At 36.3% G+C, this 18,110-nt stretch overlaps 1 protein-coding gene across 1 annotated transcript; it reads right to left on the minus strand.

The window, feature by feature from the left end:
• Positions 1 to 109: 109 nt before the first annotated feature.
• Positions 110 to 17,894, minus strand: LOC104537057 (UPF0505 protein C16orf62-like; the record flags this gene model as incomplete). Its single annotated transcript, XM_010179834.1, has 15 exons — positions 17,802 to 17,894; positions 16,673 to 16,840; positions 16,237 to 16,359; positions 15,857 to 15,881; positions 14,751 to 14,827; positions 13,761 to 13,889; positions 10,464 to 10,548; positions 9,429 to 9,488; positions 7,441 to 7,537; positions 7,008 to 7,055; positions 5,899 to 5,992; positions 3,634 to 3,711; positions 3,176 to 3,298; positions 2,380 to 2,426; positions 110 to 221 (listed from the first exon to the last, which is right to left on the minus strand). Coding segments are annotated over exons 2-15 (1,242 nt in total), but the record flags the coding sequence as incomplete, so codon positions are not given.
• Between the last annotated feature and the right edge of the window lie 216 nt (positions 17,895 to 18,110).

Genomic DNA, 18,110 nt, shown 5'->3' on the forward strand with positions numbered 1-18,110 from the left:
TAAAATTAAATTATATTTAGATTATATGCAAATTAGAGTCAACTAAGTATATAAATAACTCTGTCAGACAACAAACAGGAATTGTTACTAATTAAATACAAAAACTTACCTTTGGGAATCCAGATTCATCACACTCTTTAATCATGCCAATGAAGTCCATAGATCTTGCAGCAATAAACTCGGCTCTGAATGCTGACATCACTGAATTCAATAGCAAAGCACTACAATGAACATAACACAAATCAATACAGCTCAACATCAACTGGAATTTTGTTGTACATTATTTACATTAATCTGAACTCCTTCAACTAAGAACTGCCCAGCATCTATTCTAAATATTTAGAAAATGGATAAAGGAGAGAAAACCCTCACAAATTAAGCTTGCATTGATGAGGATTAATAGTGCATAAGCAAAACAAGAAAACATTAAGCCATCAGATAAGGAAAAGGTAACCTAGCTTGTAGAATACTTCTTCCACACAGGTTTTTTTTCAGACATGTTTTCACCAGAAGTCTACTAGAAAGATCAAGTAAACCAGGAGTAGCTGACATGTTTAGAAACTTCCTCTCTCTTTTTAACTGCAGTTCAGAAGTATAACTTGGCAGAGCAAATCTCTATTGATAAAGTTTTTCTCACTGAACTGAAATATATATGCAGTATAAAAGTCAGATTTCTTGCAGCTGCATTGTTAGGATTAAAACATATCTGACCAGTCATTAATATGTAATTTCCAGCTATCATATGATTAGATATTAATGATTAATCATGCAGACCTGTATCTGTATTAGTAACAAAGTAACACACGGAAGAGTGAACTCACTGCATTACTGTAAAACCCAGTATACCATTATGCAAACATTACAAAATCTAGTACCACTCAAAAGGCAATTCCTTTGGGCAAACTCAGCCATGAGTTAGCACAGAAGCTGCCTCATAAAACAGCGTGTCCTTCACTACTCTGAAACAGACAGTTTGAATTCAGGGCACTTTACCTTGAGGGAAATTCTACAGAGCACTTAAAATAGCCCAGCATCCTCCATGTTTCTGACTGAACATTAGTGGTCCCATCGCAATCTGACTGAAATTTGCATTTCATCATTAGATAAAGTATTTCCAGTTCACTAGGTATATGCTTTGCAATGCAGAGAAGCAGGCTGTCACTTTTCACTTAGGTGGTTGCAACATAGTTCGTGGAACTGAGGTTACTTAAATATTTATATACTGATACCTCTTGCTTTGTAGTATTTTGACAGCCATGAGAAGACATAAAAACACAGAACTCGACTTCAAAAGAAAACTACTGTGCTTTACAGATCATCTAAACCAGATTATTCAACTTCTTAATGAAAAAAACATATATCAAAAACATTTCTTTTAAAAAAACCCCTCATTATATTCAACATTTTGTCCTTTCTTCAAAGAGCAAACTGGCACAAAGAGGAGGCACCCAGCCCATCTTTATAATGAGAAATGCTAAAAGATGATTTAAAGTTCCACAAAACAGATCAACACCTATACAAAATAATTAATACAGCAGAGTATGCAGATTATTTTTACCCATATTATGCATTCCGATACAACAGCATCTTCACATCCCGTTTTAAAAATCACACTTTCCCTGTGCTCCTTAGCTCAGTCACAGAATGCTTATGCTGGCATTCCTCTAAGTAAATAACAAAATTTAGCCCCCCAGCCACTGCAGAACTGAACTGTGCAAAGGCACATGAGAAAAAAAACCAGGCAGCTGAAAAGTTTCACAGAACTCAGCCTACCTAACCAATAAGATGAAGTGACATTAGCTGATCAGCAGGCCAAATTGCATTCACACAGCTCAGAAAATACATCCAAAACTTCCAGACCATCTTTCTGAACTACTCACTGAAGGTGATTAGTCTGCACACAGACTTCCAGGAGATATTTGGGATATTAATTTTAATGACAAAAAACACAGTCACCTAAATATTACCATCTTCCAAAGGCATCAGCTGCTTTACAACTTTCCTTGCAAAATGCATGAATGGGCTGACAGTAGCCAGTGGAGGCTACAGGGAAGGAAGGGGAGGAAAACAGAGAAAAATGAAGCACAACCAGAAATCAGAGACATGGCTGATGGAGAACACATGTGTCCTAAACTTTGGCTTGGGAGCCAAAATGCATCAACCAAGCTAAAGTAGATTACTTGTAGAGCAAAAGTTACCATATTTTAGAATTCATCTCTGGAAAACAGATGTTCATAATAATGATTTAGTAAGCTACTGGGAGAACAAAAGCTATACTATGCATCCAAGAAGTGTTTGCAAAAGGAAGAGAGAATTTTATTACAGGGGCTCATGGGTACTCACTACAGATTTGCATCTTCTACATTGTGAAATACTTACTTGTTCCCCAGTTTTTTGCATCTCTCCATCATCTCAGTAAGCAGAACCTGGAAGAATTACTTATAAAAATTAGCAAGTAGAAACTCTGCAAATAAATTCAGCTTTAATTACTGTAGTGAAGTCTACTAAAAGCTGTTTTAACTACCTACCCAATACATTTCAATAATCCTGTCTTATCCTGTACAAGAAAACAATGGTATAGTACAGCATAAAACACCCCTTCTGGAATAGGTACAGTGGCATTTCAATCAAAAACATCATTTTATGGAAGTCAAACTTGCAAGCCTTCTCCACGTAATTACTATTTGCCAGCCAGATCAATTATCTCTGGCAGGAGAGGTGAAGATTACCAACCCTCTGCCACAGAATGCGAAATGAACTAAGATTAAAATAGCTTCTTGACTATGTTAAGCAATTACAAAACTACAGTTTACTCAAATAATTTTTATATCTGTATGACAGAAAAAACTAATGAATTCACGAAATAAAGATTAGACCAGCTAAGGGACAGCAAGAAACAAACAGGAATACTGTCTATGAATTTAAAGTGGTCTAACTTCAGCTTTGTGGAAATAAACATTCACACAGAATCACAGAATGTTAGGGATCGGAAGGGACCTCAAAAGATCATTTAGTCCAATCCCCCAAATTCTTCCGGTACAGAAGAAACAGACAGTGATATCTGGGCTCTTTATACTGCTTTTGTAAGCACTGACTGAGGGGGGGTTTTAATAGGTAAAATTAACTCTTCACCCCAACACTTCCTTTAGTATCAAGCATTGCCACGCTTACTTACTTCAGGAGCACGGTATGCAATACACTGTAAAATCCAGTCTATAGAAGGAGAATATAGAGTCAAATACAAAGGAATCTCCACACACTGTACTACCAGCTGATTCTGAACCGTATCCTCATGAATCTGTTGAAACAAAAGACAAAAACTTATTGCTGTGAAAAGGTATTTTGTAGGGGCTATGATAAACTGGACAAAGTTTGTGTATGAATGGAAACAACAACAGACAAGATCACAAAGATACACGGATATTCTGAAGCATTCCCTGCATGTTGGGGGAAAAATTATCAAGCTCATAGCATATGTTATTAAAGTATGGAAACATGCTGTACAATGCCGTTTCAACTAATCAGCATGTATGTAATATTTAAGAACTTCAAAGGTTTTTTAAAAAGCATGTGATAGTTTGGTTAAGGACTGTATTTGTACAATTTTGCAAAATAAAAACCCTATTTGCTTACTTGTTTAAATGTTAGGAGAAAGTCAAAGAAATTTTTGTTAAGGCTTTCTTTGAGTTGTGGTGCCACTTCCATCCCAACCTGTATTAAAAGAAAGAGAAAGATTTTTTTTTCTCCATCTATAATCTATGATTCTACTTCAACTACACAAAAATGCATTTTCCAGAGGTGCAGACATCACACTCATCAAATCAACAAACAGCATTGAATCACATGATTTTGACAGCTTATTTCCTTGCTTACTATTATAGTTATGTCCACTAACAACTACCCTGAGGTAGTTACAGCTGTGTTTAAACATGGTTCTTCTAACATCAGCTCCAAGCAATGATGAGATCAAAGTCTAGCCCAGCGCCTGCACTGCAACATACTATATTCATTGTATGCAGAGAGCCTACAGTGAAGAACATTTTTTAAAAGTCAGTCAGAGTTCAGAAATTGCTTAAAAGCATGTGTTTTTATTCCATGAACAGAATGAAGCAAGGATCCCAAAGGAAAATATTAATACACAGGTATAGAAAAAATACTGATAAATAGTACAAGGTGATGAACAAACACAAGGCCTGTGTAGTTAAGCTGGAACTGCAAAGGAAACTCATCCACACAGGACTGTTTTCAACAACACAAAGATACAAAAAAATTAAAATGTGGCATACTACTAAGTAAAAGACAAATATGCAGAAGTGAATGAGAAGTTAGTAACAGATCAGGCTTAAAAACACACAGGCAAACAAACAATCTCAATAGCTTACGGTTCTCCTCTTCAAACAAACCCAGGGGTAGAGTTTTTGGGATCCCTGAACACATGCATTTCTAGCTGACTTCATCACAAAGCAGAAGGACCTTGCACAGACCCAAGCCAGTCATCTTCACTTTTCTTATTATATCATTCTTATATAATTTCCTTTCAAACCACAGAGCTAAAGAGAAATGCATCACCTTGCTGTGTGAAGATCTGGTTCTTTGGCTTCAAGCAAGTGTTTATTCCCATATTTTACTACACTGCAGCTTTAGATATAACTTGTATTGATACCATGGGTTTTCTATTCTAGAACGTATATTTTTTTAAAATATATTTTCACTATCTTCATTGTGAAAGTATTAATACGGTGTCAATAGCTGGAATACAGAAGATCAAATGTCTTCCATTCCAGTATGTTTTCTTATTTTAAACAAGTGTTTTTTAACCACTAGTATTTCATTCCAATAAAATTTTCACTATTTATTTTGTATTATCATCTTTGTGGACAAAAAGGAGCATGCTAAGCTATTCCTTACCACATAATTGCAACTACTATTAGTAGATCATTAGTCCTAACTGCTCTACCATTATGGATCTCTTTTAGCTGTATCAGAAGCACTAGAAGGTGGACTGTGCATACAAACTGTTTCCTAAAAAACCTTCATAAACGTTGCACTATGTAGCAGAAACGATTATGGTGTGACAAAAATACAGGCATTATTTTATTTCAAGATTCAAATAATCTAAGCAGCTCATCTATCAGAGTAAACCAGAGGTTAGCAATTACTTGCATATACAGGAATTAATATGGACACCCTTGAATAATATACCAAAAACATACTGGACAGTTTATTCAAACATAACAGATATATCAACATTGAACTAACTTGTTGCATTTCATAATGGCAGCTGATTTCATGCAAGTATTGCTAATTAGGAGCCCTACCATTTTCCAATTACAGTCAAAATCTTTGCCACTACTTTGAGAAAAATGTCTTTCACAAGTATTTTTCCACTATCGGTAACTGCAGGAGTAGTCGAGGATAAGAACACAGCCACACTAGGCACAGTCAGACAAAAATCCACTGTCTGAATACTTGATAAAGCAGCTCCTCTGGCAAGGAGCTTGCCACATACACTCCAGCAGTAGGAGGAAGATAAACATAGGAAAAGTTCATAGATTAACTATGAAAAGCAGTGCCTAGCAATCAGACAACAGCATGTAGCCTCAAAGTCCAAACTCTCATTCCACATAGGTCCTTGATATTTTGCCCTACCTGAAGATGAAAAACTGGTATATGCAGCACAAAATTAATTTTTCTTATTATAAGCACTTAAAGGAAGATTCCCCATTATTAAAGCAAAGGAGAAATTTTATTTTTTGGTTTGTTAGAAGGAAGAGACAGGCTGCTGACTACTTCAAATAAAAAAGAGTAGTTAAAATAAATTTTCCTTTAGTGGCAGGTACTTTACTGTATCCACAGTAAATCTTTTATACAGATCTGAAGCGTTAAATGACAGCCTACCCTGCAAAGGTATGCTCTTGCATAGACTGCGACCAGTGGATCTCCAATTCCTCTAATCATAGACGTTAACCGTGGGAGACATTCTGAAATTCCCCTGTTACGATTTTAGAAATGAAAATGAAATTTAACAATCAGTAACAGAATTATATCACCTACAGATACTTTCAGTAGCTGCCTTACTGACTGACAATTGAGCACAAGTTATAGAAATACCTGCCAAGGAAGCAGCATATTAGTACTTATTTCAGAAGTAAAATTTTATGTGTATAGTAACACATATCCTATATTCAAATTGCAGTATTTGTCATTAGGAGTAGCGCAGGTTGGATGCTTGCCTTGTAAAAGACAAGCACAAATAAAAAGCTCCTTCTGTAGTTGGAGGAATGGCAGAGCTCTAGAAGGGCTGTAATTCAATGTGAAGAGAGCAGCCGCTTAAAGCAGAACTGGCAGAACTCCTCGTATGTCTCATTTTCCCACAGGTCCCTTTGAACAGAACTGTACTGCTGCCTGGAGATGAGGCACATCAGTTCCAGTAAAAGAACGGCTTTTTAGGGATAATGAAGTTGTCACTATAGTAGCAATTTGGCTTACAATGCTGATTTCAAAATACAACTGAGAAAGGACAATTACACGTGAAGGAACATTTTCAGCTCAGCAACTGACGCTGTCTGGCAACATACGAAGCTTATACCAAGATTTTCAAGATAATGGTTCACTGGTTCTCCAACTCTGTCCCTAGCAATACAACACATCAGTATTTTCCTTTCAATTTTGTATCCTGTCTTCTTACCATGCTTCTCATCTCAGCAATCTTGCTCTCCCCTCTGCTATCTCAAGTCACTGTTTTTTAATTTGCAAACTCCTGATATCACAATTATACATATATTCCAAAACTGCAAGCAATATTGCATTTCAAGCCATATCATAGTTCATCATTAATTTTTTCACGGCATTCTCACTAAAAATTCCAAAACATCTCAGTACTGCTTCTTCCCAGATCTCTGAAGACTCTGTCCATCACTAATCACAGAACTTGCATGCTTAACTCTTTAAATTAGTTTATAAGCCTGCCCATTCACTTCCTCCCCATACTTAAAATTTACTCTTACGTTTTGGATAGGAACTTATTGCACTTCAATATTGCTGCTTCCACATAACTAAAACGAAGGCAAGTTAAAGAACAAAACTAAGATGCATATAATTTTAAAGCACGACAACAAACATATACTGAATACACACATTAGTCTCACTACACTTCGTTGATTTTTATGATTTATCTACAAGATTTTTACCATTTCAAAAGTTTTCACACATCAACTCTACTTTTATCACTGCCATGCTGCTCACTGACAATAATTCAGCATTCAGTTTACTATGAAACATGATTCAAAATTAAATTCAACACATACGGCCTGAAACAAACAGAACAAAGTCAGTATAAACATCAGACTGCTGTGTTTTTTATTGAAACAAACATGTTCATTTGTGGAAAAGTCTAGAAAAACCTGCAGACACACTAAGAGTCTCATTTGATAAGGATACAATCTGGGAATGAGTTCTCTGATTGAAGCAATCTTGAAAAACCAGTTTAAGCAAGTTTCTTTAGCCGTATCATTAACACTCTCTGGAGGAAAATTATCTGGGGGGAAAAATACAACAATCCAGAAATAGTTACATTCTTTTTGGAAACAAGTTACTTTTCATTCTAGGTTTAAAATTGTATTCTCTTTCCTTTCAACAAGAAATTAGGTGCACTGTAATATACTAGGCAATACAGTTGCTGCTCAGCTCTCTCATGCAGCATTAAGAGCTGAGTACAAAGACAGCAAGAAGAGGTAACTAGAACTTCCATCTTGCATTAAGTAACATTTCAGAAACCGAAGTCAAGCACCCAAAGCTAATCTCAGATCTGCTACTTGGAAATCTAACCCCTGCCTCCCCCCTAGAAGCAGAAATGTAATATATATAGAATATATATAGAATATATATAGGGAATCGGTAACAAATACATGTATATAAATCTGTAGCAAATGCATACATATAAAAGAGATCTAAGCAAATTCTTTTCTTTAAAAGGCTAATATAATTTTTAAAGAATATTATTAAAAACTATACTGCAAGAAGTAGGAAATACTGATAGAACACTTATTTTTGTATGCTAAACATCTAACACTGCAGCGCAGTTCTCTCCTCATGAGCTGTGTGACCATTTGCATCAGGTGCCAAGAGAAAAAGCTGCCACCCCAGGTTATGGGGTCAGTGCTCCTGTCAGGCAGGCATGCAGCTGCACGGATAAATGCCTTCTCTTTCACTAGACTGTCTGGACAGAAGGCAAAAACAGGCTTCTGGGGACCTACCCAGGTCTGAGGCAAGATGTTTGGCAAGGATGAGCCCCTCTGTGAATGTCTGCTTATGAACTCCTTGTGAAACAGTTTTAAAATACCAGTGCTCTCTCCCATCCCTGCCCCTAGAAAATGAGAAGCTCCTACTCCACAAGAAAGTTTCCAACTTCCAGGACTAGAGAAGGGACACACTTGATGCTGACTGAGTACAGGAAGATCTTCTTTCTCATCTAGGACCATGGGTGTTCTCATCCAACTATGTCTCACTTGGTTCCCACAGGATGAGCATGGAGGCTGGGCCTGAAATCCCCAGGGGTTCACTCTGCCATGCACAGTAAGCACACCACAGATTTTCCTTCTTCCTCCCACTTTTATAGCTGCTTGGGAAGCTCCCACCAGCAATGCCCCTGGCAGCTGGATAGCGGCAGCATGAGCTCAGCTCTCCAGAATGGAGCTAACTGTGCCCAGATATCATGACATGCTGCAAGAACTGTCTGCCTTCATTAATGTCTGTAATAAAAGTTGTCAGATCTGCAACAATCAAATTTATCTTAAATATTTTCTGTACATTTATTTTAAATTTAAACATTTGCTGGTTTCAAGCTTCTGGCTCAAATCCTATGGATTTAACTGCAACCCAATGGTACTGCTGCACTGCCAACTACAGAGTAAAAATGTTTCAAGGACATGCATTTAATACAGTCCAAATTGCAAGAAAACGTCTTTCCATGGTGTGTTCCATGTTTCCATGGGACCTAAAGACATCCTTCCATATATGTTTGTACAGTAAATGTCAAATTGGAATTTTACATTGTATTGGAACTTCAACTGAAAAAATAGGAAGGGCCCAAGTCAGAAAGAAAGTGTGTCCAAAGACAGACAACAAAGCTGATGAAGGGTCTGGAGCACAAGTCTTGTGAGGAGGCGCTGAGGGAACTGGGGTTGTTTAGCCTGGAGAAAAGCAGGCTCAGGAAGAATCAGTTTATGTTTAGCAACACCAAAACCACAAGCACATTTTGTTACACCTTATGTACATTGTTCACAGTTAAAATGTAAACTTCCATAAACACTGTGAACCAGAACTTTTTTTTACAGGCGATACAGTAGCATAGGTTCTGTTTAGCCTTTCTCAAGTTGATTCAGACATGATTTTTTCTAGGAGCACAGTAGAAACAAACACAAAGTCACCTGGCAGAGAGACACGGCTGTCCACACACATTGACAGAATTCTTTCATACACCAGTTTCCCTGTTTAAATAGAAAAAAAAATCATTGTCTACAAACTAATGAACAGTACAACACAAAATGGGGATACAATGGTTCCCTCTCCAACATACACTGAAATTAGGTGGCAGAAGCTTCCTAGAACATTAATGTTATGCTGCCCTCCAGTGAGGCTGAAACGTTAAGTCTGAATTTAGCACTGTGCACACTATAAAAAATTTATCTGGCTCCCTTTGGTGCAGAGGTAGCACCCGGGTCAGATTTCTCCCAGGCCAGGAAAGGACAGCTGGTGTCCTGCCTTCACCGAGTTTGGCTATTACATTATCTTCAGCAACTTGCAGCAAGTAGGAAAGACCACAAAGAGGAAGCAAGACTTGGAAAAAAACAACTGGAGCTATGTCATACCATATCCTGCTAAACATCAAAATGTCCTTCCACTTTGAAGGCAGTCACAAATCTTTTCCACAACATGGCAGAAAACCAAGAGAATCACATGAAGCGGATGACAATTTCACTTAAAAGATCATTTTAAAATTATAAAAGTAGACTAAAAAATTCAGAAACTACATTTTGATCACTTCATAGTCCCTATTCAGCTGAAGAAAACTTTTAATTCTATTCTTTAAATATTAATGAAATATTGAGTCAAGAAGCTGCGAAAAACAAAATATTTTCACAATAACAGTGTGTTTTGAATTTAAAAATGCAGAGATGATGATTTTTCCCAAGGCCATGTTCTAGATATTCACCACACATAAAGCATAGAACTACAAAATGAAATATTTTTTATTTTAAAGACTTCACTCATAAGAGTTTTTGAACAATTACATGCCACATTTATACCACTGAAATCCAAATGTTTATGTTGGAAATATTCCATGTTAAAAATTAGAGTAATTTCTGCACTTTTTTGATAACTCTTATGTTTTCTAACATTACAAAAACCAAATTTCATCTTATCAACAATTGTGTACTAAGTCTGGCACATTAGATACTTACCAAAAGTATCAAGGATATCTGTAATTAAAACAAATTTACTTGGATAAAACTGGATTACTGTTGTGTCTGAAAGAAGCTTAGAACACTAGAAGAAAAAAAAACAACAGAAAAACATTTTTAGAGGACAATGCAAGGCTGAAACAGATCAGTGTCTACAGATGGAAGGAACCAACATGAGCTATCCAGCAAAAAGCACAAGAACCTCTAACATAACACATCATGGCACTCCGCATTTTTCAGGTTATTCTTCAGTTCCAGCAGAGCCAGTCACAGATCTGTTTTCCCTTTATGCAAAGTAATCTACAATGCAGGATTTCAGCTGACCATGCAGATCTGAGCATTTGTTCAGACAGGACAAATTCTCTCCCAAAGGAAGCATAAAAAGGCACTTCTCTAAACTTTTTTAAGGGCAGTTCTCAGTTTCTCAATCTCTCTAAGCATCCATATCAAACACAAAATTTGACAGAAACTAAATTAAGAAATAATTTTAAAAGTTTAGCTAATGAGCTTTTCAACACATTTTTGTAGCTCACGTAACCAGTTCAAACATTTTGGAAACAGGCCAGCCCATCCACAGTCAGATCCAGGGAGGAATCTGTAATCAATCGCCACCCACAGGCACCCAGTGTGATCACAATAGCTGGGCTGAAATGATGGCTGGTGCAAAGCCACGTTTGAAAACATATTAGCTAACTTGGTTCTAGTATCATTAAATGTTAAGTCCAGGTAGGAACATGCCTGTTTATGATATGAATTCAAAATACACAGTGAGCAATTAAGTTATTTTAAAGATATTTAATTTAATTAATTAATTAAAGCTATACTTTGTTTTCCAAGATGGTGCAAAACCTGCAGACTAGACTGGAGTAAAATATTTGGCAGAAGTTTATTCACAAAAAAAAAAATCAACGTCCACTTGAAGAAAATGGGCCAATTACTGACTGAGGAGAGAAATCCACCTCTGCCCTACTTGAGCCAAATGTGGCCTTTGACCATGAGTCTTCTCTGGTCTCTATTTAAGACTGACAGGTACAGTATTCTCTGTGATGTCTGTCCCTTCTTTCTCTTCATCAGGAGACAGCTCTTCAATCTCAGTGGAATAAATAAAGTTTCAAGTTTTCATTACAACCTAAAAATCCAGGAAGCAATACGACACTGTACAAAACTGCTTAGTCTAAACTGGAAAATTGTAACATTTGAACATGCTTAAATAAGGGGCACACTCAGTCTTTTTGTTTTATTCTTAAGAGTGCACCCAAAAGACAGGCAACAGCACTCACATCTTACAACCAAAGCAGAATCCTCCCTACTGCGTGGTAAGTCAGCAACCTTCAAAGAAAAGTAATTCAGTAGCTGTTTAGGACCTACACGCTTACTTACCTTTTTTTTCTTAGGGCTCAAATACATAATCAGCTTACTTCAGCTTACTCTAAGGAGCTTAGCTTATTCCATCTTGACAAGTAAAGTATCTCATAAAAAGGCACTTGAGGAATTCACATACTATAAATTCAGACCCTGCCTTAATAAACAGAATTCTTCCTGCACTTCAAGCTCTGTGAAACTCTTGCACAGAGAATGGCAGCTTCATCCCTAATGTCCAAATGAATTATCTTCCGCAATTTCATCATTAGTTCTTTAATTAATTCTAGCATTCAAATTGCTTTTTCCAGCCTCGTACGCATTTCTGAAAATAACAACCAAAAAAAAGGCCAAACTCACTCCTCCTATCACATAATTATCAGTATGTGATGATAATGATAGACTATGTATATAGTCACAGTCTGATGTCTACAAAACGGCTTTGTTCTTTCAGAGGATACGACGTTCTTAAAATTATGGTATTTTCTGGGAAGAACCACAAGAAGGAAAGTTCAGTCAGGTTTCTACCCTATCCTGCTTTATAAGTATAGAATTCTAATTGGTTAGTCTCCTTTATGAATTTTAACTCATGTTAATTGCACATATACCCAGTTCATTCTTACCCAGTCTTTCAGTTAATGACAAGCATCTGCAGCATGAGGTTCAAGTGCAAAGTGAACAACACATGGACAACAATAAGAGATAAACACATGCAATTTTGATACCACTTTCCTAAAAGGAAGCACTAAATTCTATCTTAGAAACTACATTATTTCAAAATTGTGTGTGAAACTATTTGTAAAAGAACATATGAAAGTATTAATCGTAGATTATCACGGCATGTCAGAGACTGTATATATACGTATTAATACACTGTAAATACAGTGTGTCCGTGTCCCTTTTCTTCTCATCCAAACTCTTAATATTGTATTCTCTTTTCACTAAAATATTTACACTTCACAATGCTATATATGAACTTTATTTTTTGGAGAGTATTAGTGTTGATTTCATAGTATTACAATAGAACATTAGTCACCCTAGGTCACATAAAATTTTCTGATCTCACTTAATTTATGTTTCATTTCCTTTATTGTCTTTACCACAATTTAAGCTGAAATTACTGCAGTGTTCTCAAGAGTATCCAGTATGACCAAAAAAAAATAATCCTGACTTTATATAACCCCACTTGATGACTTTTTTGAAGGCCAAGTCAAGCAAAAGCGCATTTAATTGTTCTGTTTCCCCCTAACCCCATTAAAGCCCATCACTACAAATGGACCAGAGGAAGACTGCAGAGAAGTTTAAAAAAAAAACAAAAACAAAAAAAAACAAACCACAAAACCAAAACACTGAAGCCCAAAACAACCCAAAACCCACAAAAAAACCCAAACAAAACATGAATTCAAATAAAAAAAATAAAAACAAACCAAAAGAAAAACACCAAAGCCATACACACACTTAAAAAATCTGGAGCTGTTTTCTGTAGCTTGCTAGGGTCCTAAATCAGATTATTTGCCATAGTAAGTCAGGACAGGCAAAACACTGATGTTCAAAAACCCATTCTGGTATTATTTGGAGTGGGGAGCAAGGGGCTAGAAGGGGAAGAGGAGAGTAAAGGAAATTATATGACCTAGAAAGAGTTGATATCACTACATGTTATTTTTTGTAATTATCACTAACCAGGTAAAATTTTCATACATGTCATTTGGCCACTCTTTAATGAAAATTCCATCCCAGATACTCTAGCCAAAACCAATACACAACAACAAAGTTGAAAATCGAACTGTTGTCAGAAATCATAAAACTCTGAAAGAAATGGATTTCAGTGAAGAACAGAAAAAAACCAGAAAAGCAGAAACTCTTCTTTCTCCAAGAAAAAAATAAGACAAGCCACACCAAACTCACAGATTCTGTACAGAATGAAAACATAAAACCGACCTGGATGACTATTTTCAGAGCTTTTACTTTCTGATCAGAGGACCAAGCATCCTTTAAAGACTGGTTCAGCTCTTCAATTCGGTTCATGTAATCCTGCTGAGTCAAATTCAATAGCTCTTTCTGTGACCCCTAGCAAGAAAACACAAGTCTACTTAATTAGCCTTCAGAAGATGTACGAGTGACATTAAAAACTACCTCCAGGACTAGTTTTGATGAGTTTATTAAGCTGCATTACCAAAGAGATTTCATAATGAGAGTCTAGAAACTACCATCAGGAAAAACAATCAGAAATTAAGAGATAAAACGCAAACAATTATTTTCATACAAGGTTACATATTGCCTTATGGCAAAGGGTACTTCATTTTTTTGTACTAAAAGAATCCTTATCTGTGATATGCAGCTATTTGAACAGTGCTGGCACGGCAATCTGAAGTTAGTTAAGAGGCAGTGGTTTCAAGATAACGTTACCCAAAACAATTCTAGAAGTATCCCACAGATGTAGGTTTTAGAAATGTAAGGTACAGAACACCTCATCTTAGCACAGTAAAATACTGCAGCTTGAGAAATAACCTGGCTACTCGGTATTTCTATCGAGCACATAAATGTAATTTTAATTAAGCTCAGGTGCACAGTAGGCAGCTGCCGCAAGAGGAGAAAACAAAATTATCAGACGTAAAGACTATAATGCTCCATGAAGTTTTATAGCAGCTGCAGACCGTACACAGTATCAAGATAAATCAACCTTGGTAGATCAAGTGGATTTTTCAATCACAATTTCTAGTGATACAAAAAAATGATTCTGCCTGAATTCTGTAACAGTAAGGACTGAAATTACTAGAGAAGTTCCACGAAAAGTATGTATTTGTCTAAATACTGTATAAGCACATGCAGAATCAGGACCTTCCCAAAAGGTTTCACAAGAGATTTTTATTTCACAAATTCATTTCACTTTTACAATTGTGATGTAATTGGACCAGAAAACTTTCTCACCTCTTCCAGATCATCCAGTTCTTCCAACCTTGTCCTCACTTTTTCAGAAACTGCTGAGCCAGTAGTTGTAGCTTTTCCTGTAAGGAATTACTTGTTTGAGTTTCTGTAACATTTAAACACTTAGACTTCCGAAAACAAACTAACTTGAATGACCCTGAGAGACAAGTAGTCAGCTTCCACGAAAGACAAGTGGTTTGATTCATTTGGTGCCTATTCCTGAAGACACACATTTAAATGTACCTACAGTTCATTCAGTTTGAACAGGGAGTAACAAGTAAGCAAAACTTGCAAGTTTTGCTGGTAAAGAAAGAACCACTGAACAGAACCACAGGATAATTTGGGTTAAAAAAGCCCTATGGAGGTCTGTGTCCCTCCTGAAAGCAGGCCCAATTTTGAAGTTTTAGCAGATTGCACAGGGTTATAACTAATCAATTTAAGGATAACTAAGGAAAAAGATTTCATAACCTCTCTGGACATCCTGTTCCAGTGTTTGACCATTCTCATTCCAAAAAAGTATTTTTTTTTTCAGAAGCTGAAATGCTGCATGTCTACTCATATATAAAAACTCTGATTTACTATGCAATCAGCTATGACTACTTAACCCAGATCTGCTTTGCTAGAAAACATGATAAAATATTAACATTTGTTCTTTCTTGAACACTCAGCATACAGTTGAAATCATTTCACTTTCATGTAAAGAGAATAACTGAACAAGTTCCAAAGGGACTTCTTTGCCTTTCCTTCCAGCAAGCAGAAGGGTTCATAAACATGATCCTCAAAATATAATTGCTCATTTTATATGGAAGAAAGTTTTAACCTACAGCAGAACGCAATGAATTCCATTTCCTTCAACAACACATCATCACAAATTCATTAGCCTACAAGGCATACAAGACAAGGCGGTTGAGTGGTTTGTTTTCAATAATTGTTTTAAGTAAAAATCCAGCAGAAGACTTACTCACAAAAAAACCCCATAGATCCAGCCATGTCAGAATGGGAGTGCAGAGAAAAAAATCATATTTTAACTATTCTTGACCTCAAACCTGCCACTGCCACCTACCTCAAGCAAAATCTGTTTAATGTTAGGTATAAAAGGAACTGCTTACCTTTTTCAGATCCCATGTACAGATTCTGTGAAGAAACAGAAAAGGCAGAGTTTTAGAAAACACGTACTCATTAGCGTTCCAAGAATGCACAGGGTAATTACACTGCTAATTAAGCCTCTAATCATTTAGAAGTAGTCCTAAGAGCAGAAGTTTTTTGTGTTGTTACAAAAAGACAAAGTGATGGCTTCCGAGCATCAACAGACTTTTGGACTCGGATCCAAAACCATCATAAGCAAGAGCTTGTGGTACAGCTTGCTACAACATTAAAGCTGGAATTTAGAGGGCCAGCATTTACTCATGAAATAATTACAAAACAGCAACATCAAAAATCCATTAAAGGTCTAGTAGAAACAAATAAAACTGGAGAAGCTGCCACTTACAATAGAGAGCTTCTCTGTTGTTGTGTATCTAGCAAGGATTTCACCACGTTTGCTTGACCATGGTTCAAAGTCACTTCCTACTGCTGAGCCATCATCTTTATCCCGTTTCTTCCGTGTACTATCCTATGAGGAGAGTACGAGTGCAAATGTTAAATACAAATCTGGAAAAAAAAGAGAATGCTGATAAAGGTCAACTTAACGTTTCAAATGCTTACTGATCCAAAAAGTTAAAATACTTCTAAAAAATGTCATATTTAAATAATGTCAACATAAAGTAGGTAAATAAAAAGAACACTTTAGTCTATTTAATACAGTATATTTTCTATTTGCATTAACCTTCAAATTGGTGAGACAAATATATTTTATCCAAGGCTGGCTTTGTAGTTTTGGTTTTGGTTTATTTTATTTAGTTGAGATAACTGCCCTCCAGTGTTACCAAGGTAGCAGTAGTCGTCACAGAATCTGCAGCTGCTGCAAATAACGACAAGGGATCGGTACCATCCAATACACTGCTCAATGGATCCATCATGGAACTAGAAGATGAGGAGGAGGTAGAAGAAGTACTTCCTTTCCGGTTCATTTTCTTGGTCTTTGATTCAGTAACCTGAAAGAACAATTCAAAACCATTAAATATAAAAGGACTTTCTCTTCCACCTGTTTTCTTTAATAAATAATCAAAATACATACTACACAAATTGTGCAGTTGTAATGAAAGCAAGGACCCATCTACAAGCAACTCTTTAGAATCAGCATTAGCATTCAATCTGAAGCACTCCTTTTCCCCTGAATCTGGAGGCACTCTGCATTAGCAATTCCATTACTTTTTTCTTTTTCCTTCCAACTCTGCATCTACAGAACTATAAGCACAACCATTCTAAATTTCTGTCTAATACCCCTCCTCTATTCTATTGTTTTTCTCTCTCTTCTCCAACCTTCTTCTAGCTATTTGATTTCCTCTGCCAGTCCTATCTTTATTTTTCTTGTACAATACTCAAGCCTGAAACATCAGATCCTTTCTTAAGGCTTTCATCTTACCTCCTGATTGACCTTCCTGAGTAGAAGCTGCTGTGCATTTATCATTCATTAGCGAATGACGACCATCTCTTTGAAGCTGGACTTTTTTTGTACATCCACATTTTTAAAAGCCTCTCATACATTAAAGAAACGATAAATGTTTTAAGGCATACAGCTGACTGGAAGTTAACCCAAAACCAAATCCTACATCAAGCAATTATGCAGGTTATTTGTAATGCAACAGTTTGATTTCAAACTTATCCATTATTCAGCATTTAATGCAACCAAAAAAACGCACAAATTTAAATGCTATAGTAGTCAGAAGGAGACTGTTTTTGACACATAACAGCACCAGGAAATTTCTGTAAAGGACAAACACCAGAATAAAACTTGATGCCTCTAAAATAACAGGACACTAACACAGAAAGCAACTTCACTAGTACCATCACCAACTTCAGAGCTTTTTCGTTTTAAAGGAGTGTAAGCAAGAAGAGGAACACAATCACTTTTAATTCACATTGATTTTCCAAAAAGCACAAAAAGGAACTCACTGTAATGGGCTTTAGCGGATGGTAATCGCCAAAATCCAAGGGTACAGATTCCAGTTTGCATACCTCAGATTCTGAAACATAGTTTCTTGATCTCGCATGCCTTAAAAATCAAGTAAAAGGAAAACATACACACACATAAATAATCACATACTTACAAACAGAGAAGCATATGCTACATCTATATATATGAAGGCATATTTGTGAAAAGAAATGCCTGTTGAAAAGTAAGTAAATGTGAAGACCAAATTTTCTCTATTGAGATACATAAACTAAAATGGAAAAAAAATTACTTTCAGCCATTCAACTGTA

The sequence above is a fragment of the Mesitornis unicolor genome, unplaced genomic scaffold (assembly GCF_000695765.1).
Source record: "Mesitornis unicolor isolate BGI_N332 unplaced genomic scaffold, ASM69576v1 scaffold53362, whole genome shotgun sequence".
Classification (NCBI taxonomy): domain Eukaryota; kingdom Metazoa; phylum Chordata; class Aves; order Mesitornithiformes; family Mesitornithidae; genus Mesitornis; species Mesitornis unicolor.